Here is a 27,328-nt window from a genome sequence, read left to right as displayed (position 1 = left end):
AGACAGGTATTACTCATCCCACGTCATTAAATTTAAACCTGTAGGCATACTCATCGGCAAAAAAGACATACATTAATTAATACAAAGTTAATTCAAAGACATACACACTGATAAATTAGTTAATATTTTGTCCTTATGAGAAGGCACATATTCACTTTCCATCGCTTTCGTTTACTTTTCTCTTGTAACTGTTTATATTGTCAAACAATTACGTCAATTGTCAAGTCATATATCACTAAAAACAGGTTGGTAACCAACGTTTCAGAAAATTCATTTATGTTTCGTGACTTCTGTCGTGTTAACAGAAAGCTTAGAATTCAAAAAAGCATATTTTCAAAAAACAAACTTCAGAGTCATAATATTTGCTTTATATTGGTTGCTTTTAATAAGTTTACCAAAGTTTCGTCTTTAGCTGTCGGGCATTCAATTTCGTAGTGTAACACTTTATAATGTAAAGCTAATTATTCGTGATTGACCGTAATCACACATTTTAAATCATTAAAAGAGGCAATTAATTAGTTCCATTAGATTTAAGGTTTAATTTGTCTGATACTTCAAAGAAATACTCAATGTTCTCCAGTGTATGTAGATTAATAAGTTAAAATAGTTTTAAGGAAATAAAATATTTTGAATAAATATTTTTTATTTTATTTAACTCAATATTTAGTTTAAAAAAGATTTCTCAAATTAATGCAAAGTATAAAAGTGCCAAAACGTATCCCGTAGGAGTTTCAAATCCCGGCACTGAAATTTTTTATTTCTATGTGCGCAATACTCCTCGGCCTGTGAAGATAATTGTCGAAAAGAAACTGGCGTGTCGTGGCATGGCAATCGACGACAGTATTTAGTCGCAAAACTATGACTCTTCTATAACAACAAACAAAATATCTTTATTCATATAGGTAAGCAAGTACACTAATTATGAACGTCAAAAAAATTTAAATGTAAATTTACATTTACAACCAGTTCGCAAGTCATGGCGGAAAGTTTCTTGCCCGCCCTCTAGGCGGTCTTTTCAATCGCCAAGCTTTAACACTTTTAATATAAGATATACAAAATATTGAAAAAAACATATGCAAACTAAGGCCAACGCCCAAGAGTTGTAACTCTGCCACTGGCTAGAGGCCAGTGCATTAGCATCCAAAAGGATCTGAAATGAGAGGCAATAATATTTAAAACATATATATATACATAATAACATTTCATGTTATTACATGTACACAAGTATAAGAGAGATAAATTGTTCACATCATGGTCACAAAACACGCCGACTCCATCATATGATTCTTCCCAGGCGTTAAATATATGCGAAATCGACTTCACACCGGCATCGATTGTGGAGCGTCCCTTAGTAAAACCATACTGTTTTTTATGTAAGAGTTTATTTTTATTAAAATGTAAAGAAAATTGGTCTAGCATAATCATTACAAAAACTTTGCTCAACGCCTGGGAAATCTGTCTGATACTTCAAAGAAATACCAACTAAATGTTTTCCAGTTGTTAAAATAGATTTGAGGAAATATTTTTTTTGTATGAACGGTCCCTTTTAGTATTGGAAGACCATATCATTTCAGTTAAATAGACTTGAAATTGTAACATCCATTTTTATTTACAAAACAAAACTATAACTATTAATTTGAAATGTAATTATTTATCCATTTCACGTAACAGTATACCCTTGTATAAACATCAGGTTTCCCCTTAGCACAAGGAACACCCCATGATACGATGCCAACTTGTACACCACCACTAATGAGGGGTCCACCAGAATCTCCCTGCAGAAGAAACGATGATTAAACGATAAAACTTTTGAAAACAAAATTTAAAACGAACTGTCAATAACTGCAAGGACAGTTCGCGGTTACAACACGCAAAATGTAAATAAATGCGTTATGATAAGATAGTCATGTGAGGATAGAATTTTATTTATATAGGATCGTGTCTGAAACGTAACTTATGAAAGCATCCAGAAATTTTGTTGAAGCCAACAATTCTATCTACAAGACACGAAAACACCGTTATGCAGAAATCTTTTTGATTTCTCTGTAAAGGGCATATGTATAAAATGACTTACCAGTGGCTGGACCACTGGTAAGTTGGTAAGGTACATAATCAAGAATGCACTCTGCGCCCTCTATAACTCCCGGTAGCGATCACGACGTTTTTGTATGCCATGAAGTCTCTCTAATAATAAGACAGAATTCAATTCAGCCTCGCGTTGAAAACAGACGAAGTTAGCAAATGCTATGCATAGATGGCGCAAAAATAAAATTGATATTTTTTTATCACTTTACTGAGAGTTAATTACTTACTTTACACGTGCCCTTTCCTTCCTGATTTAATGTGCAAAGTTGTTTGTCAATAATTGGAAGAAATTTCTTAGATACGTTATCAAGCCTTCTATTGCACTCTTCCACATATATTGTTGTTAAATTATAGACTACTTGAAGGTTTTCAGGAGCCACCTGTGACTGCAATGATTCAACAAATACTTTATTTTAATTGTGTTAGTAAGCTCTCTTATCAATTATAATATATGAGTACCGTTCTGAGTTGTTTTCTAATAAGTTTTGTGAGTGAATTTGCCACTTTCAGTAATTGTAAATTTTAAATGTCGAAACACCATCAAAATAAATGAAATGACTTTTTTATAATAAACCATACCTTAAGAGAATTCGTCTTGTTTGAACAATCTGTGACCATTGCGGTGAACCACAATCAATTGAAAATTGTCGTCAATTCGATATGGTTTATATAAAAATATTATACATATTGAATACATTAACTTTTTGGTCGAATTTTATATTACGAAACTTATACGCACATCAGTCTTACCCCATCCCTTAAGTGTGCACATTGCACCAGCGCCTATATCATTCGTTGGTAGCTTTATTGGTTGAATGTTAGTATCAAACTTGATAGAACCAACGATCGAAGAAGTGAGATGTCATTCTTCATTGACTTTGCATTGTAATCCTCGTGGGTGACGATGGAATTAACGTCGTAAGAGTTTCCACCAGAAGTGCGTTTGTTTGTTCCTACCCTTACTTGGATAGTGTGGGCTGGGTCTCTAAAAAAGCAAACTACTATATTTATGTATTTCGAGCATAAACATATATATATATACTATTTACATAACTCGAAGTTGACGATAAGCGAGGATATAGGGGGTACACAAATAAGCCTCTCTCAACAGCCCTTAAAGTTCTAAAAGCCATTCTACTAAAAGGGCCTAGGTATACAACTGTTAAGGTAATTTCACCATTTCCTTCACTAAAATGATTAACTTTTATTTAATACCTGAAGGTGCAATGAGCAGCAGTTAAAATCCATTTCTGAGTTAGGATCGTGCCACCACAGATATGCATTGTTTCTGTGAGTCCCTCGAAAAGAAAACGTCTGATTGATGCTATATAAGGGGCAGAGCTATCAGGTGCGTCCTCCCCACCAATAACGCGGGAATCCAGATCGTTATTTGTTTCACCTTCAAAAAGAGGTAATCTATTGATAATTAAAATCTATACTTTTTCAGACAGCAAGACATGACGAATCCTTCACTGTTCACATCTTTAAATAATCAACGAAGTGTAAAAATCAATTAAACACAAACAAAATACACAAATTAATACGTACCTCTCGCGTCCCATAGCAAAAATAAAAATATAACGAGAGCTTTAAACATGGCCTAAGAAGTATAATCTATTTAGTAAGTTAAAAATGTATTTAAATTATTATTTTAATTTACTTGTCCATAAAGTACAACACAAGGTAGCACAAAAGATATGGTTATTTGAAATACGTTTGATTGGTTAAAAATGAACTTACGTTTCCTATATATATCTACGCAAAAACAACTATAGTTCCGTTGACACTTGCATAACAAACTCCATTTCACGTCGATATAAAACAAATTTACTTTTTATTGCAAACCAAATCAATTTGTGTTTGTTTTAATTTAACCATAGAATAAAAAGAAATCTTTACGTTATGACATTACTTTTTGTCCATTATGTAAGTTACAATACTGTATTAGAGTGTAGAATTAAGATTAGATTTAGTCATTCAAATGTATTTCTACCACTAACTGTATTTTAGTATGTTAGCTGTTACTCATTGTTTTTTTGTTAGAGCGTACCAATTCTTAAAAGGCCGGCAACGCACTTGTGAGCCCTCTGGCATTGAGTGTCCATGGGCGGCGGTTTCACTTAACATCAGGTGAGCCTCCTGCCCGTTTGCCCCCTGTTCTATAAAAAAAACTCACATCAAACAACCAACGTACTTAGTTACTTGGATTTCGTAGTCTCCAAGGCTCTATTTGTCTAAACCAAAATGTATGACACTGCTTTAACTGAATAAGAGTAATTAAACTACTAATATTCAAATTATTCACGCCGTTGTTTCTACCAAACGAATCGAAACGAATTATTGGAATGATCGACTATAACAGATTTTATTGATATAGTTAAACTGCCGTCCTAATGCGTTATCATTTTAAACAATTACTTATTTACTATTTAAGCAGTGACTATTGACTATTTTACTTAGTAATGACTTATTATATTGACAACTATTGGGACTAAAAGAACGAAATTATTAATAATAGCTGACCTGGCAAACGTCGTCTTGCCAAACTACTACCTTTAACTCAGCGCCATCTGTTAGAATTGTATCAAATAATAAACAAATGTTAATGTTATCGTAATTTTAGTAAGGATGCCTATTTTTTTGAAAATGAAATATAGCCTATGTCACTCAGGAATGATGTAGCTTTCCAACAGTGAAAGAATTTTTCAAATCTGCCAAGTAGTTTCGGAGCCTATTCAATTCATACAAACAAACAAACAAAAAATCAAACCTTTCCTCTTTATAATATTAGTATAGATAGGCTAAATGCTGGTGATGTTAGTTGTTTATACTACGTATTTGCGTGTTGTTCTCACGAGTATGTAAGTGCATGCTCCTATTTCACCATGCCTCCTGCTGATAGAGGACAAATCTTTGTTTCTAATTTATTTTATAGTCTTCATTACTCAAAATGTCATAATTATGGAACATGGTGTAATGGTTGCAGCGCAGCTCCTTACAAACATTATGTAAAAAAAACTTGGCGATCAAAAAGAGTGACGGAGAGTTTATTGCCAGTTCTTCTCTTCCGTTCTACGCCCTTGAATTGAGAACTGGCAGTAAATGTAAAATTAGAAACATGTAATTAATATGTCTTTTTTTTGACGTTCATAAGTGTTAATATACACTATGTTACTTACTTACTTCTTACTTTATTTGTATGCATTTTACAATTAGCAGTCACCTCTGTATACATACATATCTAATGTGACTTATTATAAATAAAGATTTTAAATAAGTTGTAGTACTTCGTACTTACTTCTACTTCGTAATTATTGAATTTTTTCTTACGTTTATCTGGATTTCCGCTTATCCGTAACGCCATCCCACTATAGGCAGAATTTTCGTAAATAAATTTAAATACCCAACATTGCTGGTTTATTTATTTCATAGTCTTTGTTGGTAAAAAAAGCAAACAAAATTTTAATTTCCACTTCCATATTATTAAGAATATTTATATTATTTATAGGCTAAACAGATCGATTTTAAATATTATATTTTAGAAGGCAAACTAAGGTAGTTTTTATTCTAGTACATTGTCTTCACATAAAATTATTTAACTAATGTATACAAATATTGTTTATCCTATTTTAAAAGAGTAAGTGCTGAGTTGCTTGTTCATTCCACATGAAACTATCTTTAAGGGCAACTAAAATCATATATTATTTTATTTAACGTTCAAAAGTGCTATTTGGTCTAAATGGAATAAATGATTTGACTTTGACTTTGAAAACAGAGGAGGGGAAAATTTAATGTTAAAGGGACTTGAAATTTAGTATAGTGGGAAAATTTATAATGAGCGGTACTTGACTTAAACAATGAAGGCTATCGCTGACATCAAAATCTGTTATAATTGTATAACATAAGACATTTGTTATGATATGTGACACTTTGTGTTGTATTTTATGTGTGGAAATTATGATTTATCATGCACGAGTACTATTGTGATATTTCTATTCAAACAAAAGCGTAAAACAAACCGGCAACGTCACATCTACTGGCGTCACTCAGAATGTATTACATACAAATTGTTTTTTGTAAATACGAATAAAAATTATTGTGACCTTGTCGGCTTGTTTTTAAATTTTGTAAATCGTTTATGATCATCGAATCCTGATAATTCACCTATAGACAGGAAATACTAGTATGTTGACAATGACCCAAAAGCGCGACTTGAATTATACGAAACACAGGACCTGCAAATAAGTCTTTTTGAAGACATTTTTGACGTGATAACGTCTTATAATTCGATGGTGCTTCAACCCTTAATCCTAACCTCCGATTTCTGTATCAAAGCAGTTTTTTTTATTTAGTAGCCTTATGTGCTTGACACACTCCATCTATTTATTGTGTAAAAGGCACGCACATTTCTTTACGGCGCAGAAAGTCTTTTAGTGCAAAGGGTTCAAACCTATACACATACGACAATAGAATTGGATGTTTTTTTTGTTGTTTTGGATCTCTCGTTTGTAGAGCATATATTTTGTACTATTACTTAGACTTTGCCCTGAAAAACTAGATATTGCCACTAGGGTAGGGTATTGGTAAGATCAATTCTCGATACAAGCTGCGTCCTATAGTCTCCATAATATGTTATTAAATATTATAGGATAATCGAAAAGGTACAGAAGAATTTCCTGAAAACTTTTTATAAAGTAGAACCCTACGAAGTTCTCGAAGTAGGCAATTACAATTTTGCTGTATTAAAATTTTATTTGAAGGTAAGAAAAACGCATAATTGCAAGGTGTGACTAAGAGATTGCACGTTCCGGACAAATCCAGTATCAACAAGGTTCCATTTCCTGCTCGATCTCGCAGCTCAATAGTTTTCTCAACTCTTAGAAATATTTTTTGTTTTTAAATAGGATCTCTGTTTACTGGGATGTATAAAAATAACTTTTAATATTATATTATTTAATTACATTTTGGTTAAGTATATTATGTATGTTTAATAAACAATTAATAAATAGTGCAATAGCTGTGCCAATAATATGACTGCACAAAACCCACCTCATTAATTATGAAAATGCTATTGTGCTAAAAAATGTAGTATCAAAATATGATTTCATTTATTGTATATGCTCATTAATCCAGTCGTAGTATGCTGGTACATATGCAAATACGTCTGGGAAGCCTCGAGCACACGGTATCCCCCAGGATACTATGCCCACTTGTTTTCCATTCCTCACTAGAGGTCCGCCAGAATCACCCTGAAATGTATTATTAATTGTATTCGGACGCCTTAGTGATTAAATAAAAGTATGCAATATTATGTTTACGCCTAAATTAAAGCTTAATAATACAGTACTTAAAGTGCTTCAAATTATATATAGATATCTTTGATCAATTGTATTTAACAAGAAGGTTTCCACAGAATATTTAACTTTAGTTGGCAAGTGTTTATTTGGCTGTAGAACTAGAAAAACTCTTCATCTCCGTGGCAAGTCTTAATGAAGATAGGCTCTATTATACTCTGATAGTTATAACGAATAAGCCCAAATGTGCTGTTTTGAGACACTGGGTTCATGTACCGAGTGTCTCAAATCAACGTAGACTAATGAATTAAATATTTATATATTTTTAATAATTTTACTAACATAGTTATAAGTTTTACTATACTAACAACATATGGACTTATTAATTGGTCTGAAATAAATGATTTTATTTTATTTATTTATTTTATTTTATACCAGTCTACTTACATTACATGCTCCTTCCGATTCTCTAGTCAATGTGCACATTTGGGTTTTTTCAATGGGTGTAAGACCATTTGTCTGTGCCAGTTTCTGTGAGCATCGCTTATTGCTCATTACCGTAACAGTTAACACTTGAAGATTGTCCGGTACTGTTCTTTGGTTCTGAAAATATGTTGTTCACGATAAACCCTTTTGGTTCGTGCTTTTTTGCCGGATTTATTTATTAACACTTTGTTATCATAATATACAAAGTCATACACATAAAAAACAGGTTAGGTACATAATTTATAAGGCAACGGCATTTTGTTTACACAGAAAAATGTGATTGAAAAAGGTTTTTTTTCGGTTTTCTCAGCCGGGGTTCAAACTCTCGATGTTATGGTAGAATTGCCAATGAAAGTACGACTAACACGACCCAGGTGTCTCATCCAACTAATCGAACAGTTTTTTTGTAAAAAAAAACAAAATTAAGTTAAAAATATTTAAAAAAAAAATCTTTCTCTAATTAACACAACTTTTGGTATATTTTTAAGCAAATATACGTATGTACTTACATCTGTGAATCCCCACCCTGTCAATACACACCTAGATCCAGGTCTTATTTTAGGTCTAGAAGCTAAAGTTATCGGTTTTACCATGTCATTGAAGTTAAATTCGCCTTTTATTTGACATAGTGATATATCATTCTGGAGGCGCTGAATGTCAAAATTCTCGTGAATTATAATTTGCTTTATCTCATAACGATCTCCTCCAGATGAAAGTTTGTTTGTTCCTACCACTGCGGCTATCTGGTCTGTTTCTAGGCTAAATTAAAAAGAAATTAAAGGCATCAATATGTCATAAAAAAAAATTGTTTCTTGTTATTTTAAATATAGTTACAATATGCGTAAAACAAAATTTTATTTATTTGTAACTAAATAGCCATAATATATTATTTTTTCAGGAAATATAATCCAGTTTCATAATAACGGAAAATTACCGACAGGTAACTTAAATGAATACCTGCTGGGTGCTAGATCTCAACTGGTACATGGATGCGATGATAATCAGATTCGTTAGTGTTTACATGAGCTCCCACATTGTTATTCTGGAACTAATGTTAGAATATCTGTCCTATGCTTACGTACCCATTGGTGCAGTGTGCAGCGGTGAGAATCCAAGTTTCGCTTATAATAGAGCCAGCACAGAAGTGATCATCAGATCTGTCGGTTCTCCTTAACGACACTTGGTATGGAGCCAACGATTCGCAGGCATCCGTACCGCCAACAATTCTCGATTCCTGCGCATCACCTGTAGAAATTGTTTCAAATTTTTTCGAAATCCTTTTTGAAGTATTAAATGATGATGAATGAGATACATAATATATACTTGTAATTATGTTTTAAAGAGCAGTATTGGCCTAGTGGCTACATCATACGACTCTCATCCCTGAGGTCAAGGTTCGATCCCCGAGTGTGCATCAATGACTTTGTCTATGCGCATTTAACATTTGCTCGAACATGAGGGTTACTCCAAAAAAATCGAACAGAGGAATAATCACCAACTTGCGTATTAGATTGATAAAAGATCACGAAACAGATACAGAAATTTGAGGCCAAGGCCTAAAGAAGGATTTAGCGCCACTGATTTTATATTTTTTTGTTTTCATTGCGAACTAATGATCATATTATTTATTCCAACACGCAAAATAATACAGTCAACAACTGTCTTAACCTGTATAATAATTATAAATCAAAATGAGTAAATAAATATTTAAAGGTTTGGTTCCTGTATCAGTGTACCTTTAACGCTGGCAACAATTTATTAATTATGTATAATGATAAGCAACATCAAAATAGGACGGATAAAGAAGTCCTGGGTTGAATTCAAGAATCATTATTATTTAGATTTGTTGGCACAGTCTGAATACATTTTTAATTAATCTCAAGTAAATCTCCGTCGTATATTAAGTTATTATGGCGACTTAAGCAAATACCACCATAATTATTTCTAGAGTAAAACGTCAAAAAATGTCTGTGTACACGAGTTAGAAATTGCATTCATTGGCGTAGCAAGATAAAAATCTTTTCAAAAATTTTTTCTTTCGCCTTATTCTACGTTTGTAGAAAAACAACATTAATAATAGAAAAAACTATAATGTTGAATATACGGCTTTTTGTAACGGTGTGCGCGGTACGTTAAAAATTACTCTCATCACTTTTTCTTACGCGCCAAAATAAAGTAAAACTACAAATATTACCGATACATACCATGAACAATCCATGATAAGACAAAAAGTTTTACGATATTCAAAAACATTGTTACACAATTTAAATATTTAAAGTTAAACTGCCAATATGTCCTAACCGATGCAATACTATTGAGAAAGGGGATGTTCTCTGCTTAAATACATATTTATACTGTATATGTCTATTAAATATTATTTCCTTCATAAAAGATCAATTGTTAGCATAATTTGCGTGCAATTCTCGCAATTAGTTGAACAGAAAACAAGAGAACATTTACATACTACGTTAGATTAAAGGAATACAAATAACATACAAATTATAAGGGATGTATTTAGAAGTTGAAGGAGATGAGCGTCTCCGCTGAGTTGAATAGGTACTATACCTATACTTGCTCGCCACTGTCCCAAAGTGCTGACCGCTTCGATACATCCGATCCCTCTCGTTCGGCTCTCGTTCGGATCTGGCCTACTATATATAGCCCAAGCTATAACCTCCTTGTTCACAAAAATACTGAAATCCATTATTAATTGCAAGCTGTTGAAGTATCTAGAAGGCCACCAGCTGATTATTAGTAATATGTCCGGCCCTAATAACTTTAGGCCAATTTATGTGCTACCTACTTGTAGTAAAATCTTTGAAAAATTTATATTAAATCAACTTGTAAGTAACATTTTAGCATAAACAAATTATTAAGTGCGCTCTACACTCGCGATGCGAAGGGCCGCGAAAGCCGCGAAACGCGAGTGTAGATGGTTTCGCGCGTTCGCGTTTTCGCTTCGCGCCGTTCCCCGTTCGGTGTCGGTTTTTTGTCCCGCGACAAAGGTTCGCGCTTGGTTCACAGCGCGCGAACGCGAACACAATCCACACTCGCAGTTTGTCGCAGTAGCTGAGAAGACGTCTCCACAAGTGGTTGTGCATTATTTATTGTGTACTAAGCAAAGTTCTTTTTTTTAAATGAGTACTACGTGGAATAATGAACTTGAATTAAAATTTATTGAGTGTTTTCAATCCCAACCAATACTTTGGCAGTCCAAACACAAGGACCATAAAAATAAAAATAAGATCCACGATGCCAGGACGCGGATAAGTGACATTTTGGATATACCCGTGGGTGATTTGAAAAAAAAAAGGATTCACTCATGTCCAGTTATAGGACGCGATGTTATCTCGTCGTCGTCGTCCATCTTCTTTGAGGCCGCGAACGAGACTGCGAAGCTTCGCGAGTGTGCATAGACACGTCATGAAAACGCGAAGTTCACGGCCGCGATTCGCAGGCGAGTGTAGAGCGCACATTACCTGATCGCTTTTATCAAGGGTCGCTCGACAGGCGATGCCGCTGTTATAGAGAAAGAAGATAGGAAGAGATAAATTCAAGGAAATTAATATACTTACCTTTCAACGATCAGCCGAAAGGAACATGTTACGATTGAATCTGAGAAATAGGATTGTATGTACAACATTACGAAATAAAACAAACTGGTTTGCCGCCTGACATGGCGTTGGGTGGGGCACACATAAAAAAGGAGGAGAGGAGGCCTATGTCCAACCTAACCTAACAAGCAAATGATTATTCCTAAATGTTAAAGTGTATTTTTCAATTCAAAATCAATGAAACTTATAATCTTTTATAATTAAGTTTGGATTGATGGATTTCTATAGGCCTTCAATAACACATACATATATATATATAAATAGCACTCCAGACACAATAAGAACTGAATTGAACATTGTTTTAAGTTAATTTCCATGATAAAGATATGTCATGACACCATACACCGTGAGTACATTGTTAATCGACCGATTCGTGAAATGAACCAAACCATACCTGTCTTGTTTACTAGCCATTTGCCTACCATATCCATTATGAGGTCTCTGTACAAATCCCGGATAAAGCCAAAAAGCTATACGTCAAACATGAGTAAAAATGTCTAAGTCTATTACCTACAAACATTAAGTAAAGGTAGAGTAGGTATTTCTCAGAGACATTTCTCATGAAATTTTTTTTTATAGAACAATGGGCAAATGGGCAGGGGGCTCACCTGATGTTAACTCATTATTATTAACACCGTCGTCTACTTTCTAGTACAAATATCGCTTTTAGTAACTGACTCGATAATTGGTTAATAATTAAATATTTATTTTCAGCCGTGGCAATTTTCAAAATAGTTATTTTAGTCGGTTGCGCTGAATAGCAAACTAGGAATAATGTTTCATTTTTCTTCTGTAGATAAATATTATTGAAACTTTTAATATTGTTGTAAAAACCTTAACTCTCAATAAAATAAATGTCGTGTACACACGTAAGAAGCTTCTTTATGATATTATTTTTCTATAAAAGGATCTTGTGTATGAAATTGGTAAAAAAGTTAAAAGTTTAACACAAGGCTGTTATTATCATAGACATGAATACAAATAATACAATTAATTCATTTTAACTTATTACTGGTAAGATTATAACAAAATTTAATTAATTGTATTAATTGAATATTATGAACTATTACTATCATTGTTATCGTTATTATATATTTTTGTTATTCATAGCTTCGAATCAACCGTGGTAACGGAAAAATGTGACAGTAAATTATTGTCCAACGCCGATATTTCACTTCAATCAAATAAATTTCAACAATTTTTTTATATGTTGGTTATGTTGATTTTTTTTAATAGAAAAATAGCTATTTCTAATCACCTTTGACAACAGATCAAGAAAGAAAGAAAGAAAGAAATAACTTTATTAGACACAAAATACAATAATTGTTTCTATAAAGTAGAGTGCACTGGCCCCCACACTAGGATTCCCTGTGTTGTGGGCAGCCAGTCTCTTCCTTTTACATCTAAACGTTACTTAATTAATTAATTTTACTTAACAAATTTATACCTATTCTATTTTTTTACGATAAGAATGTTTTCTGTGTTAGTATATGACAGCTTAACAAGATATTTTTTGAGTTTTTTAGTGAAAGTATGAAGTGTGATTTTTGAAATGTTAGTAATAATTTTATTTTTAATAAGGTGGTTAAAGATGAATGGACCTCGGAAGGAGAAAAAGCGTTGAGTGAAGAAACTGCGTTTTTTAGGATGCTTATATAAAGGTTTGCGTTTGGTTAGATTTGGTGTAGGGGGTGTTTGTTTCCAAAAAAGCCTGCATATTGCCATTAAATAAAGTTGTCTTACAGTTAGGAGCCCTGCTTCGCTGTACAATTTTGAAGTTGAGTAGTGGAAAGGTTTTCTGAAGGATATTTTAAGAATGGCACGTTGGGTGCGCTCAATTTTCAGCATCGGGGACAATGCCGTTCCACCCCATACCGATATGCAGTAAGATAATATCGACTGGCATAATGCAGTATACACTATCTTGGTTGTATGTGGGTCAGAAGGTTTTCTAAGGTGTTTAGATCATTAATGTCTTGATGGTTTTTTTATTTCATTATTAATATAGTTTAGGTATGTTAAGTTTTATTTCAGTGTATTTATCTTCTGCCACTTGGGGTGACATATTCTAATTCCTTTTCTTCCTGGATTTTACACGGATATGTGTAAATTCCGTTTCTCTCGCGAACTCTTCCTCGTCTGTGAGCGCGCGAGCGCGTACGAGGCGTCGAGGAAATTTTATTGGGACTTGATTAATGTCAGGTCAGGCAGTTAATTGGGTTAATATTCTTTTTAGATCCTGTTGCAGTGTTTCTATTATACCCTGTAGCTCTTGGACAACGTATTCATTATTATCACGTAATTTTGCATATAAAACATGTTATTTTTCCGTCAACGTAATATTATTAGAGAGTATCAGTTTGTATTGTATTTATAATTGATAATATGTAAAGGTTTAGCTGTTTTTATAACAAAATATATTTGGGTCATCGCTGGCTCATCATGGACGGCGGCTGTTGACGCTTCAACCAAAATGTTTAAGTAAATGTTAGTAGAAAAATGTTGTTGCCTGTGGTTATGTACCCCTATTGTTTAAAGGCCTCCTCCGACCCATTCCAGATATTCCTTATTATCTCAATAATTTTACATTTTTAATTTTATTTTTTCACGAAGTTGAAGCCCCCAATTGTTTTTAATTTGTTTCCAATTAAAAGGTAATGAGAATATTATAATTTAAATAATAATTATCACTTACACCTCTCGAAAACAATTAAAATACTAATTGCTTTGGAAAAATCCAAGGAATTAAATTATAATGAAGAGTTCGAGTAATGTTTATCACGTGATATTGGCAGTCTAAGCTAATCCTTGGCCAGTCCGCATCTTCAGTCCCAGGACCTGCTACAGCTACGCATTTCCTACAGCTGCGGGCGATACAGGGCAGAAGGCGGGCATTCTGCGCCTCAAATAGGTTCGACCTGGTTCTTCCTAGGGAGGGAACTGATAATGACAGCGACCATCACCGAGTTGCCGAATTATTAGACCCTAGGTCATCCGAGGTCGACCACAGTGAGTCTCCATCGCGTTCGGTCTCAAGGTTGTTACCGAATTATGCTCTAACTTTAAAGTTCAAATTTATTTTATGTACTTGTTAAATAAGCGTTTAATTTCTTTCTACACAGTCTTGAAATTTCAATATTTCAATATAAATGTTTTTTTAACGTAATTTCCGTGCTTATCAAAAATTAGGTTTTTTGGTAATTTATTCACATAAAATTTTGTATAAATATGCTGCTGAAAATAAGAAATATTACATCAGGAGCAGGACTGCAGTAAAAATATTTCTTCATTTTGGAATATTACTTCTTTATAAACAATATTGTACATATTTCAACTCACGATTAGTCATCCTTACGCCTCGTCAATAATTGTCCCTCATATAAATCACATTCACAACTCAGATTAACGCGCACGGACCGCGTGGATCATGTAACCCACTAAAATGAAGTATATTCACAGGCGAAGGGGACGTTTCGGAAGCTAAAGATGGAGACAGCCGAATAATAAGTGGCAAAGCTGCCACTCCAGGCATGGCTAAGTACCAAGTTTCCATACGTGCTCATAATGGAAAGCAAGAATGGCACTCTTGCGGAGGTTCTATTATAAGCCAACAGTACGTACTAACTGCCGCGCATTGCATTGTGTAGGACAGCTAAAATTTCATGCCTTACGACAAAATTTAATGATGTGTTGTTGATATAAGAAAACGAAGTGAAGATTTGTCTATAGTAGTTGGCAGTCACCAGATCAAAACAGGTGGCGACCGATACAAGATTAAGAACCTCATGAGAATTTTTTAAAGGCCAAAGGGAAGAGTGACGTAGGCGTCATACAAGTCGAAGGCAACATCCAATACAAGGACAATGTTCAACCAATTGAGTTGTTCACTCGAACGATACCCATTGGAAGGAAATGTCTTTTGACCGGTTAGGGAAAAGTAAACTTCCTGAGTATATTGTAATTAATTTAATTGTTAGAAATAATATTAATGTTGTCATATTCTTCCAACAAGAGATAAGTATTATTTCTCCGGGAATCGTCAGTAAAAAAGTATTTAAATATGGCGACTAGCGCAATGGCGTCTCCTGCGAGACTCGGACCTCGGATTGAGCCGTTGAAAGGTGGTGAAACGCGATAAGCGAAGTACATTTACAGCGATATATTTTTTTTTTTACAGCGACCCCTACTAGCCTATCATACATACACACAATCAGGTAGATATGTGACCGAGTGGCTAAACTGCTCTAATTTTCTAAAAAGGGACCTTATTAACTTACACTGACAAATCCCTGGATATGGGTTTCCTGAGAACTGTACCAGATAACTTCGCTGGCTCTGTAACAGCCAGCCAATAGCCATTTCAGCCATGTGAAAAGAGGATTATTTTACATAAATTTATGTATGTAAAAGATCTAGTATGTGATAGAGCTCATCTTGAAATAATCAAGCCCATCCAAGACCACATTTCTACTGACTGAAAATTTCCGCCTCGAAAAACCCGTCATCATAAAAATTTCTTCTAAAGATTCAAACCTGACCAGACCTTGAATAATGGACAACTCTGCGGTAAGCGCCCGAACAACAAAGGCACATGCCATGTAAGTAACAATAAAGTTGTGATGAAAATGACTGCCGAGTCATTTAGAAACCTTGCCGTGTGTGATCTGGTCTGGGGCCTACATAAGTTCTCAGGATATTTTCATTCATATTCATTCTACAATCAAAAGATCAAAAGCATATAAAAATATTATTTTTCATAAAGTTGTAAATTTGAAATTAACAATTATTAAATTAATGCATTAATTATATTATTTGGTGTTAAAAGAGTTTGAAGAAGAAGGATCGAAATTTTTTATATCTTATTCTAGGAATAGAAGACCAATCAAATTCACGATTGTTACTCGGATACTTTAATTAAATTTGTCACACAGGGTGATTCCGGTGGACCACTCGTTTTTGAAGAGGGCGACAAATATATTCAAATAGGAATCGTGTCCAGGGGAATTCCCTGCGGTGAAGACGTTCCCGATGTATTTGCTTCAGTCCATGGTAACTACGCTTAAAGAGCAAAATAAAGTGATCAAATTCAAAAATATTCGACATTGTAACATAATATGATCGAAATAAACATCACTTCAATTAAAATTATATTTTATTCTACTGCAAATATTCTTGATACAATTATATCTAACATATTATCTATATATAACAGATACAAAAGTACAAAAGAGCCCCTACGAGCATAGCCCAGTCAAGTCTTTTCGGTTGGTTTAACCTTGGCATCTGGTCCAGGTAGATATTGTACTTGTACAAATTTAAAATGGCAACCACATTATAGTAAATAATTATATTTTTGAGCAACGGCTCAATAATATAATTAATAACTGTGTGCCAAATAATACGGAAGCAGTGACTTCACCAGTCGTATACTGGAATTCGAAACTATTGAACTATCAAGTGCAAGAAAAAACGATCCTAGAACTTATTCACTCCTGACTCGAAAATGTTTTTTTTTTGAAAGGCCTTAAGGACCTTTATAGCTAAACACGGGCTGTTTTGTGTGAGATTTGAATCTCGTCTTGGGCCGTCGCGGGGGGGTCAATCGCCTGAGGGCAGGACGGAAGCTCACTGGAGTGAGCGAAGTACGAAGAAAAGGTCCTCGCCTTCCCCGGCGGTTTCTACTCTAATCTGTTTTTTATGGGTACTGTTAATATTATTGGCCGCGCGGGCAACTTTTTAGTTGTCGTTAGCTATTATGATTGGATCACCCGGATCCGTTAGTACGTTTAGGGGCCTCCTGCGAGCCTTTTTAGTCGAGAAGGGGTAGTTATTGATGCTCTTACGCATCAATGGGTTGGGATGGTGTTGAGCCTTGTCGAAGTGGCGTTTGCACGCCAACTTCATCCATTGGGCTATAGTAGGGAAGCTCTAGATTGTAGTGAAGATCGACTTTTCTCACGTAGAAACGTAGGGTGTCATCGGACGCAAGCCTTGTACAAGGTCACCATGTGTCTAAGGGGACATATCTCCTTTTATTTAGGAGGTAATAGAGGCGAGAGAGGACAAAAGCGGCCTTCTTGCGAACGCGGCTATATGCTTACCGAAAGACATGCCGCTGTCGAGCGAATCGAAAATGGCCGTTAAACGTTAAGCTAAATCCATGGTGTATCGACGAAAACGTGGAATTGAAATAAATCGGAGCTTCCTAATCCAAAGTTTTATCAATTATTTTTTATTTAATTTATCTAATCAATCTTAAAAACGAATTGTAATTATGAAAGCATGTTCTGAAGGAAGACGTGTTCATTTTGCGTATATGATTTTTGATGCGGTGACCAAAGCCCCTTCACATCTCACCTCCACCAGTCGCCCACGAATTAGGTGATAAACCTAATTCTATTTTCGACTATACGTCATACTGACATTATTAGGTCTTAACAGTTTTGAAACAGATAAAGAATTTCTGTGCGTGGCAGTAACTAACCAGTCTTAGTTTATTATTATATTCTTTACTTATTCGTTATGCTGCGAGCAGTGTTGGCCTAGTGGCTTCAGCGTGCGTAAGTCGTAGGTTCGATCCCCGGCTGTGCACTTTTCTTTCTATGTGCGTATTTAACATGGCACCTCATGGCTCATCACCTACTTGCCTATTAGATGGAAAAAAGGTTCATGAAATAGATTCAGAAATCTGAGGCCAAGAGCTAAAGAGGTTGTAGCGCCACTGATTTATTTTATTTACTTATTCATTATATGGATTGTCTTCAGTTTATAAATGATACAGACCATTTTGTCCTATTTTTTATTCACGCACATTTCCCGACACATAGCCCCTATATCAAGCCTCTCTAATGTATCGTTTGTCTATGAAACCTTTGATCTAGTTTGTGCCATCTATTCAAATGATAAAATTTTAAAATCTATATTTTTATCACTTTTTTCATTTAAAGGCACATTAAGTTAACATTTTCATACCAAATAATTATTTAATTACATTAACTCTTACATATTTTATGTTAAATTCAAATGGTAAATGGAAATCTTGATTACATAAAAAGTGTTAATTACATGAGTTAGATAGTTTTGCAAATTGAGAATGATGAAACATTATTCTAGGTTTGCGATCCAGCACCACCGACATTGAAAATAGCCATTGCATAACCTGGCTAAAAATAATTATTTAGTCAGTAATTAAAATCGGTATTGGTACTAGAGTAAACGACGGCGTTTTTGTTATATATTTTTTCTACTTAAAAGTTTACACCGCTACGTAGAATATCGGAACTCTGCACAATGTGGCGCTTCAGCGCTTACGACACACTCCAAGCAGCTTCGTGTTGCCGCTGAACGATATAATACACGTGTCCACCAAAACATTGATGTCCGGACAACATCTGCTCCAGACAAAAGATCTTAATTAAGTGAATTAGATTAGGTTCGGAATTCACTGAATTTGAAAACAAGGGTTTCAACTTGCATGAGCAAGTGAGTCTTGTGTGGGCTAAATTAGCAAATTCAACGTAGGTGCGCTAAAGAGCTGTCAGAGATGGTACAAGGCGATCCATTTTAGACTTTACCAGAGACAATATCATCTTCATAATAATAATTATTATTATTACAAGTATTGTTCATTTTCATAACCTTAATTTACATTTCAAAATATGTTGTTAGTATGCACTTATAGGTAAATGTTAGTAGTAAAATGATGTCGTCTGTGGATATAGACCCCTAATGTTTAAAGGCCTCCTCGTACCTTTGCCAGATAGTTCCCTTCCTTATATAATAATAATAAAATAATAAAAAGTCTTTATTCATTTTAAGTACATTTTCTTTTCAAAGTGTAAGATTTGGAAACCCTTTTATGTAAAAATACCTGTGTTAGGGTTCCCTCTTCCATAACAAACTTAATTACTTAAAATAATGACATTATTTAACATATTTTTTTGAACCGTTTCCTTTTTATTTTTATTTATATTTAAATTTTTTTTTTTTTTTTTTACACACGTAAATTTTGTTGTTTCAAAACAATTTTACGTTACGATGTATTTTAGATAAATTAAACACTTTTATGTTTCCAATTAAAAAGTAATGAGTTTATTTTAATTTAAATAATTATTATCTCTACCACCTCTCAAATACAATTATAATACTAATTGCTTTTTAATTATGAGTTCCAGTAATGTTCTACTAAGGTAATACCCGGCCAGTCCGCGTCATCCACGTCCTAACATTCAATCTTAGGTCCTGCTGCAGCTACGCAACATTCTGCGCCTCAAAACAGGTTCCACCTAGGGAGGAAGCCGGTTGCTCGATGATTGAAATCGCTGATACTGATATTGATATGGCGATCGCCACTTGCATTTTGCCGAATTATGCTTCAACTAAATTTTATTTTTTATTTACCTGTGAAATTCCCGTTTACTTTTTCTTTCTTCAAATCTTTCTTGAAATTTCAATAAGTAACAACCATAAACTTCTAACAAAAACGTAGATATTTTAAAACTAATCACCAATATTAATTAGGTTTTTATTACGTAATTTCCGTGCTTATCAAAAAATATATTTTTGGTAATTTATTCAAAACAATGTAGTATAAATATGCCGCTGAAAATAAGAAATGTTACATGGGGAATAGGAGGCAGTAAAAATGTTTCTTCATTTTGGACTATTACTCTTTTTGCCGCAAGGACTCTATGGTAAGATAAACTACATTGTACGCGCACAGACCGCGCGGATCTTGTAACCCAATAAAATAAAAAATATTCACAGGCAAAGTGGACATTTCGGAAGCTAAAGATGGAGACAGCCGAATAATAGGTGGCAAAGATGCCACTCCAGGCATGGCTAAGTACCAAGTATCTATACGAACCCATAATGGAGAGAAAGAGTGGCACACTTGCGGAGGATCTATTATAAATCAACAGTACATCTTAACTGCGGCGCGTTGCATTGTTGGGTGAGTAAATTTTTAATTCCTATTTATAAATTTTATTTCATTGTATAGGAAAGCAAAAATATATAAATTCCCCTCCTTGCTTGCTCACACCGAGTCGTGGTATTTACATCTATTTCAATCATTGAATATGTGTAAAAGTTATCATTTATCGTTTAGTAGAAAGTAGAAATTTAATGATATCTTATTGATTTGCTTAAAATAACTTATAGGAAACGAGCTGACGAGTTGTCTATAGTTGTTGGCAGTCACCAGATCAATACCGGTGGCACCCGGCACAAGATTAAGAAATTGGTACCTCATGAGAAATTTTCTAAGGCCACAGGGAAGAATGACATAGGCGTTGTACAAGTCAAAGGCAAAATCCAATACAATGACAATGTTCAACCAATTCAGTTGGTCAAACAACATATACGCATTGGAAGGAAATGTCTTTTGACCGGTTGGGGAAAAACTGATCTCGTGAGTATTTTATTTTTGTCATATTATTCCAACATGAGATAACTATTAACGCGCACTTAACACACACTCACTATTTCATTACACTGTAAATAAAAAACATGTACCAATAATGGCACATAAGGCACGCGCAGGTGCACATTTTTGCTCATTGTTCGCCTTAAGGACCTTTAACGCCCAGCTCGGGCTGTTTTGGCCAGCGAAGATCGACCGATATTGACTTTTTCCCGCCACTAGCGGGACTCTGACCTCGCCGTCACGAGGTGGTCAATCGCCCAAAGGGTAGGGTAGAAGCTCACTAGAGTGAGCGAAGTAAATCCATGCCTTCATCGGCGAAGGCGGTTTCTTACCTAGGGTGGCGTCTGATAGCTTTCTGGGATAAGTAGTAGGTATTTTATCCTTAATGCACGATTCAAGAAGGTACGTGCTCGTTATTTCTCATGTACATCATTACGTCCTTGTCGTACGGTATTCTAGAATATTCAGTCTAGCTTCCTTCTCTTCTGACACCTAATATACACTCTGATATAATGTTCCTTCATCATAGGGGTCACAGAAACCTGACCCTTTTGAAGAGCATAGTACATTATTTAAACGTCTTTAATACGATTTTTAATATGTCATGTCACTTCCATACTAATAATGCAAGGCGATTAATTTTACAGAAAAAGAATATTTATCCAAACAATCTTCAAATATTGTACTTCCAAACTGTAAGTAATTACGGGTGCACAAAAAAATTGTATACACGCCCATCTGTTCGGCCGGGTTTGCCCGTGAATAATGGACAACTCTGCGCTAAGCACCCCAAGAACCAAGGCATGTGCCATGTAAGTAAAATAACATATATCAGATATACAACAAATTTTCATAGGCATCTAATTGCCATCCTTTTAATATGTGTGATGTTTGAGAGCAAAAATAAAACAAATCAAATGTATTATATTTCCGGTGTTAAAAAAGCTTGAAGAGCTTGAAGAGCAACATGTTCTAGGAACAGAAGATCATTCAACTTTACGCTTGTACTTTAATTCTTAAATTTGTCGCGCAGGGTGATTCCGGTGGGCCCCTCGTTTTTGAAGAGGGTAACAAATTTCTTCAATTAGGAGTCGCATCCTGGGGAATTTCCTGCGCCAAAGACTTTCCCGATGTATTTGCTTCAGTCCCTGGTAACTACGCTTGGATACAGAGCAAAATTAAGTTATCAAATTCATAAATATTCAACATTGTAACATCAGATCAAAAGAAATATCATTTTAAATAAAAGTATATTTTATTTTATCCAAAATTTTCTCGATACAATTATATCATTATATGCCAAAAGCCATAACCAACCATTGTATGCCAGGAGCAATCCCTGTAAACATTTTAGACAAAGTTTTGTGTGGAAATTATACAAGTAACACAACCATAATATTGCTTTTTGGGAGAAGGGGAAATGTAGGACAAAATGAATGGTTGTCATTTATTGACAAATTAAAATCACTTAATGTAAAGAATATTATCTTGTTTACATTTCCTTACATCAAAGGTGCACCTAGGGAAAATAAAATTAGATATAAGTTGAACATGCTGTTGCACAATAGTTTAACAACTAATAATATACAATTAAATTGTGACTTTAATTGACATAAATTGTATATTTAAATATAATTATTTATTGACAAAGGTTCCTACCTAATTATTATTTACAACAGATAGCTAATATGCTATCTTATTTACAACTAAAGCTAAACATTTAGCTTTTCAGACAACTGCTTCTATTGAGCTGTTTCGTTTATTAAAAGGATGTAGTGATACTTTTAGTAACACTTCATTAATAAATAATAATTTAAATTAGTGTGACAATAGAGGCGATCTCTAGCAATAATTTTTTACAACTCAGTTCAACACAAACATGTAATACTACTAACAACAACTGTTTAAACTTGATACATCAAAACATGCAAGGTATGTTGGGCAAAGTATTAGAATAAGAGCTATTTTTAAAATCAGGTAAAATTGATGTCCTATGCATTACCGAACATTGGCTTAAAGAATGCCAAATCATCTTTAACTTTGATCAGCACCAAGTTGCAAGTTCGTTATGCAGATTGCCGGCAATTCATGGAGGCTCTTTGATTAGTGTTAACAAAAATTTGAAGTCCAATCAAGTCTAAATCTCTAAAAACTCATAAATCTAATCTAAGAGATTGTATTAATAAGGAGTTCAAAACCATCTTTACCCCAAAGAAAGTCTCTCATTCGCAGTGTTAATCGTTTAGTGATTGAGCGACAGCGGGAATTTATAAAAGTAGACAACGGTTGTATGACCTTTAAGCTGAAAAGTCATACAATCATAATGGAGAATTTACTCTCTATGTTCGAAATTATTCTAAATTATTTAAAAAAGTTTGTTACGCAGCCAAGTCCTTATATATCAAAAAAAGATTGAAAATAGTACATAAACTAAAATGACTTGGAAGATAATATTAAATTAATTACATAATTAATAAATTAAGGTTAATATAAATTGATAGTGAAACTGGAAGAGTCAAAGATCTCAATCGAGATATCGAACTATGTGTCGATAACACTATAATCAAATCTAACGAATAGCGATTTTTTCTTCATAAGTACTTTTTTGACATTTCAATTTCGACTACTAAGTCTCTTCAATCGTCTCCCGCCCTCGCTGAATCGCTGCTCAAAGATAATGTAAACGAGTGCAAGTAGTTCGTAAACACGGTTAAGTTGGTTATCGTAGAACGTTTATTGATAAAACCATGCTGTTCATCTGGAAGTGAATTACTTATTATATTAAAGATGGCTTTATATATTATTTTTTCAAAGACTTTACTGAAAGGGTTAAGTATTGGGCGATAATTTTCAATACTCAACCGCGAGCCACTCTTATGAATCGGTATTATTTTAGCGACCTTTACCCAGTATAAGTGCCAAATGTGTTCACAGATAGATCTATTATAATTTACAATGGTTCTGTAATAGTTTGAGCACATTCTTTAATGAAAATAGGTTGTACACCGTCACACCCAGCTCCTTTATACACATTTAATGAATTAAGTATCTTTAATATAATATCAGATTTGGTTACGTTTAGTTTGCATATAATGTTGTCGGTTACTTCTGTATTAATCTGAAGGATTTCATGGTATGAAGAGGATGCTAGTTGAAATACGCTCGTAAAGAAAGTACTGAAACCTGTGCATGTGCGCACGTGATTCATTATTATATGTATTGCTGCCTAATTGCAATCTAGTATTATATGCAGTGTTATTAATACGTAAGGATTTTAGACATGACCAGATTTTCTTTGGATCTCTCTTTTCGATGTTTGTATTTTTTGCATATATAAATTAAAACATTTTTCTTGTACTGCCTTCTGTCTTGCATGAAGTAAAGATAATTCATCGTAATCTCGTGGGTTTCTTTTTGCTTTCCAACGAGAATGAGCTAATCGTTTGTCACGTATTATATGTATGAGAGACTTAAAATACCAGACTTGTTAGAAGCAAAAGTGATAGTTTTAGGCACACACTGTTCAATTTCTCGGTGGAGGATTGAGTAAAATTTCTGAATAATTATGTAACCTCTCTATATGTTAGCGTGTCACCTCTTAGGGAGTCAATCCAGTCTATGCCGTTAAGATTAAATTAATTGGCTCATTTGGTCACAGAACATTACATTTCATTTTGTTAAGAGACCCATTTTCTTCCTTCCCATAGGAAATGCCGAAACCATCTGCTCGAAAAGTTTCCTTTAACCGAGGCGACGTTAACGCTCACTATAAGTTAAATTTGGGCCTTGGGCCTATTGGTGGGAGGACTGCTAAAAGGCCCAACCAACACTCCCAACGCCCTAAAAGGATAAATAACCTTAGGGATAACCTCTCCATCCAGGTTTTCACTCCGCAACAGCACCGATGGCAGGCAGTGGAGGTCTCCTTCATTCCTTCCTTCCTGTACTCGCGGTTATATACCCTTACTCATGCAGCAAAAGGACATAATATCGCAACCCGTTGGTGTGTAAAAGCATCAACGACTACAATGCATGAAAAAACATTGAGTAACAAACAAACAATTCAAATATATTTAGCTATATTGTTAAACACCAATAGTAATTACGTTTTTCTTAATTATTTCCATGTATGATTGTATATTTTAGTTGAAAATTATAAATTTCAAAGCTAGGACAGGACTCCAAGGAAAATGTATCTCCATTTTGCAATACTACTATATATACTTAGATAGTTTATTGATTAAAAAAACTTTTAGGAACCTTAAAAATATATCATTAGTCGTTGGCACATATACGTTCGAGAAAGGCGGCGAACGATACAAGATAAAGAAATTTATCCCTCATGAGAAGTTTTCTACACAGACTCTAAAGAATAACATAGGCATCGTACAGATCGAAGGCAAATTCAAATACAGTGATAAGGTTCAACCCATTGAGTTGTTAAAAGAAATGGCACCCATTGGAAAGAAATCTCTGTTGGCTAGTCGGGGATTAAAAAACTATGTGAGTATGCATGCATGCAATGAGCGTTTATGAACATCAAAAAGTAATATACAATAAATGCTTCTAATTTTATATTTACTGCCTGTTCTCAAATCAAGGGTGAAGAACGGAAGGGTAGAACTAGCAATAAACTCACCGCCGCTCTTTGTATTCGCCAAGTTATTTGTTTTACACAATGTTTGTAAGGAGCTGCGACCATTAAACCATGTTCCACATGACATCTAAATAATAATTAGATTAATTAATTAATTATAATAATTCACGACAAGTCAACTTTTAGATAAATTAAAAACAAAAATGTGTCCTCTATCAGCAGGAGGCATGCTAAAATAGGAGCACCCACTTACGTTCCCGTGGGAACAACACACAAATACATAGTCGAAACAACTAAAATTACCGCAAGACAGAATTCAAGTACGACCAAGCACTGTGATCATTTAAATATTCATTGACATCACAATAGGCCTTTGCACGCAGTTTTACTTTAATGTATGATTTAAATTTATTTATTGACAACACTTGTATCTCACTAGGGATTTTGTTGTAAACTTATACTGAAATAATTATGCAGCCTTGGGATTGGTGCATAAATCTTGTCTTTATTACGGCTACTATTATTTAAAAAAAAAATCTATATTTTTCCAGACATACAAAATATTCCCAATATTGACTTGCCAAAGACAAAATATGTCATTCCTTAAACTTCGCCACTTCCCAAAATCGCCACGCTTATTCTTATAAATAAGAAATCTAGCAAAATGTCTGTACAATCAGTTTCCCTGATTTCGCTGGAATCTCGTGAAGTGATAGACGCTGTGTTTCTTCAAAAATGTTATACATGGAACACATATAAAAAAATAATAAAAAAATGTGTGCGTTCTGGGGGCGTAACGTGTTACGTAACGAAGCGGTTTACACCAGAAGAATTGACTTGAGAAAACGGCATTCAGGACATGTGGCATTATTTGAACACCGTAACGTTAATTCCATTGTTTATAAAAATAAAGAAACACCAAATTCTCTCCTTGATATTCATTGGTTGATTATATGATTATTACAGGAGAAGGGAATTTTTCCAAACAATCTTCAAATGTTGGAGTTCGAAACTATAAGCAACGACCACTGCACCAAACAATTAATGCCAACTTACTGGCAATTGGTGCCCGTAAACGCCGGACAACTGTGCGCTAAGCGCCCGAACAACAAAGGTATAATATAATATATGCCTTGTAAGTAATCAAAATATTGTGCACAACATTTTTAATAGATAATAGTTTCACGTTACAATCGGGTTTTATCAAAATGAAAAAAACATTGTAAGGGGATTCAAAATGATCAGTAATTTTTGGCAGAATAAATGACTGATGATCTACTACACCTATAAAACACACGCCTCCGGATTATTGTTATCTTTAAATGTTATTATTTCTCATGCAGGGTGATTCTGGTGGTCCACTCATTATTCGGGACGATAAGAAGAAACATATTCAAATAGGAGTTGCGTCCTGGTCAGTTTCCTGCGCCAAAGATTTTCCCGATGTATTTTCTTCAGTCCATGGTTTTTACGATTGGATACAGAGCAAAATTAAATGAATTATGTAAAATAATTCTGATCAAAATAAATATCGTTTGAAATAAAACTATATTTCATTATTTCAAATTTCAAAAGCCTTTTATTGCCAACCTTTAATAACATTACTATAGCTGTGTTAGTATTTAGTTTTCTTAATTTTTTGTTATAGAGTTGAAATATTAAATATAATTATTTAATTAATTTTAAAATTTTTATTATATAATTGTTTTCTTAGTTGGGTACCCGGTTATGGGTAAAAGCCTCCTCCATATATAGCTATCTCTGTCGGTTTTGGACGTCCGTTGTCGCCTTGTGATTGTTGTTGAAGTAATGAGGAAGAGACTAC

The 27,328-nt window shown here is 34.2% G+C and overlaps 2 protein-coding genes across 2 annotated transcripts; one reads left to right on the top strand and one right to left on the bottom strand.

Moving 5' to 3' along the window:
• Nucleotides 1–7,176: 7,176 nt before the first annotated feature.
• Nucleotides 7,177–10,198, bottom strand: LOC123689819 (chymotrypsin-1-like). Its single transcript, XM_045631467.1, has 5 exons — nucleotides 10,070–10,198; nucleotides 8,948–9,110; nucleotides 8,375–8,624; nucleotides 7,827–7,982; nucleotides 7,177–7,334 (listed from the first exon to the last, which is right to left on the bottom strand). Exons 1-5 carry the CDS (start codon nucleotides 10,116–10,118, stop codon nucleotides 7,194–7,196), a joined length of 759 nt encoding a protein of 252 aa, XP_045487423.1. The 5' UTR covers nucleotides 10,119–10,198; the 3' UTR covers nucleotides 7,177–7,193.
• A 9,896-nt stretch (nucleotides 10,199–20,094) lies between these two features.
• On the top strand, nucleotides 20,095–22,135 carry LOC123689801 (chymotrypsin-2-like). Its single transcript, XM_045631420.1, has 5 exons — nucleotides 20,095–20,172; nucleotides 20,246–20,432; nucleotides 20,642–20,891; nucleotides 21,554–21,718; nucleotides 21,940–22,135. Exons 1-5 carry the CDS (start codon nucleotides 20,124–20,126, stop codon nucleotides 22,102–22,104), a joined length of 816 nt encoding a protein of 271 aa, XP_045487376.1. The 5' UTR covers nucleotides 20,095–20,123; the 3' UTR covers nucleotides 22,105–22,135.
• Nucleotides 22,136–27,328: the final 5,193 nt, after the last annotated feature.

Source organism: Pieris rapae, chromosome 2 (genome assembly GCF_905147795.1).
Source record: "Pieris rapae chromosome 2, ilPieRapa1.1, whole genome shotgun sequence".
In the NCBI taxonomy this organism is placed as follows: Eukaryota; Metazoa; Arthropoda; class Insecta; order Lepidoptera; family Pieridae; genus Pieris; species Pieris rapae.
The sequence above is the reverse complement of the archived record's forward strand: the minus strand, read 5'-3'. Positions and strand labels throughout refer to the sequence as shown.

What these genes read in the sequence shown, in the direction of transcription:
- LOC123689801 (XM_045631420.1), top strand. Translation starts at nt 20,124, where the DNA reads ATGTTTCTTCATTTTGGACTATTACTCTTTTTGCCGCAAGGACTCTAT. An exon ending in TTTGCCGCAAGGACTCTATG is followed by an intron (nt 20,173 to 20,245) that starts GTAAGATAAACT and finishes AAATATTCACAG; the next exon opens with GCAAAGTGGACATTTCGGAA. An exon ending in GCGGCGCGTTGCATTGTTGG is followed by an intron (nt 20,433 to 20,641) that starts GTGAGTAAATTT and finishes AATAACTTATAG; the next exon opens with GAAACGAGCTGACGAGTTGT.
- LOC123689819 (XM_045631467.1), bottom strand. Translation starts at nt 10,118, where the DNA reads ATGTTTTTGAATATCGTAAAACTTTTTGTCTTATCATGGATTGTTCAT. An exon ending in CTTATCATGGATTGTTCATG is followed by an intron (nt 9,111 to 10,069) that starts GTATGTATCGGT and finishes CAATTTCTACAG; the next exon opens with GTGATGCGCAGGAATCGAGA. An exon ending in CAGGGTGGGGATTCACAGAT is followed by an intron (nt 7,983 to 8,374) that starts GTAAGTACATAC and finishes ACATATTTTCAG; the next exon opens with AACCAAAGAACAGTACCGGA.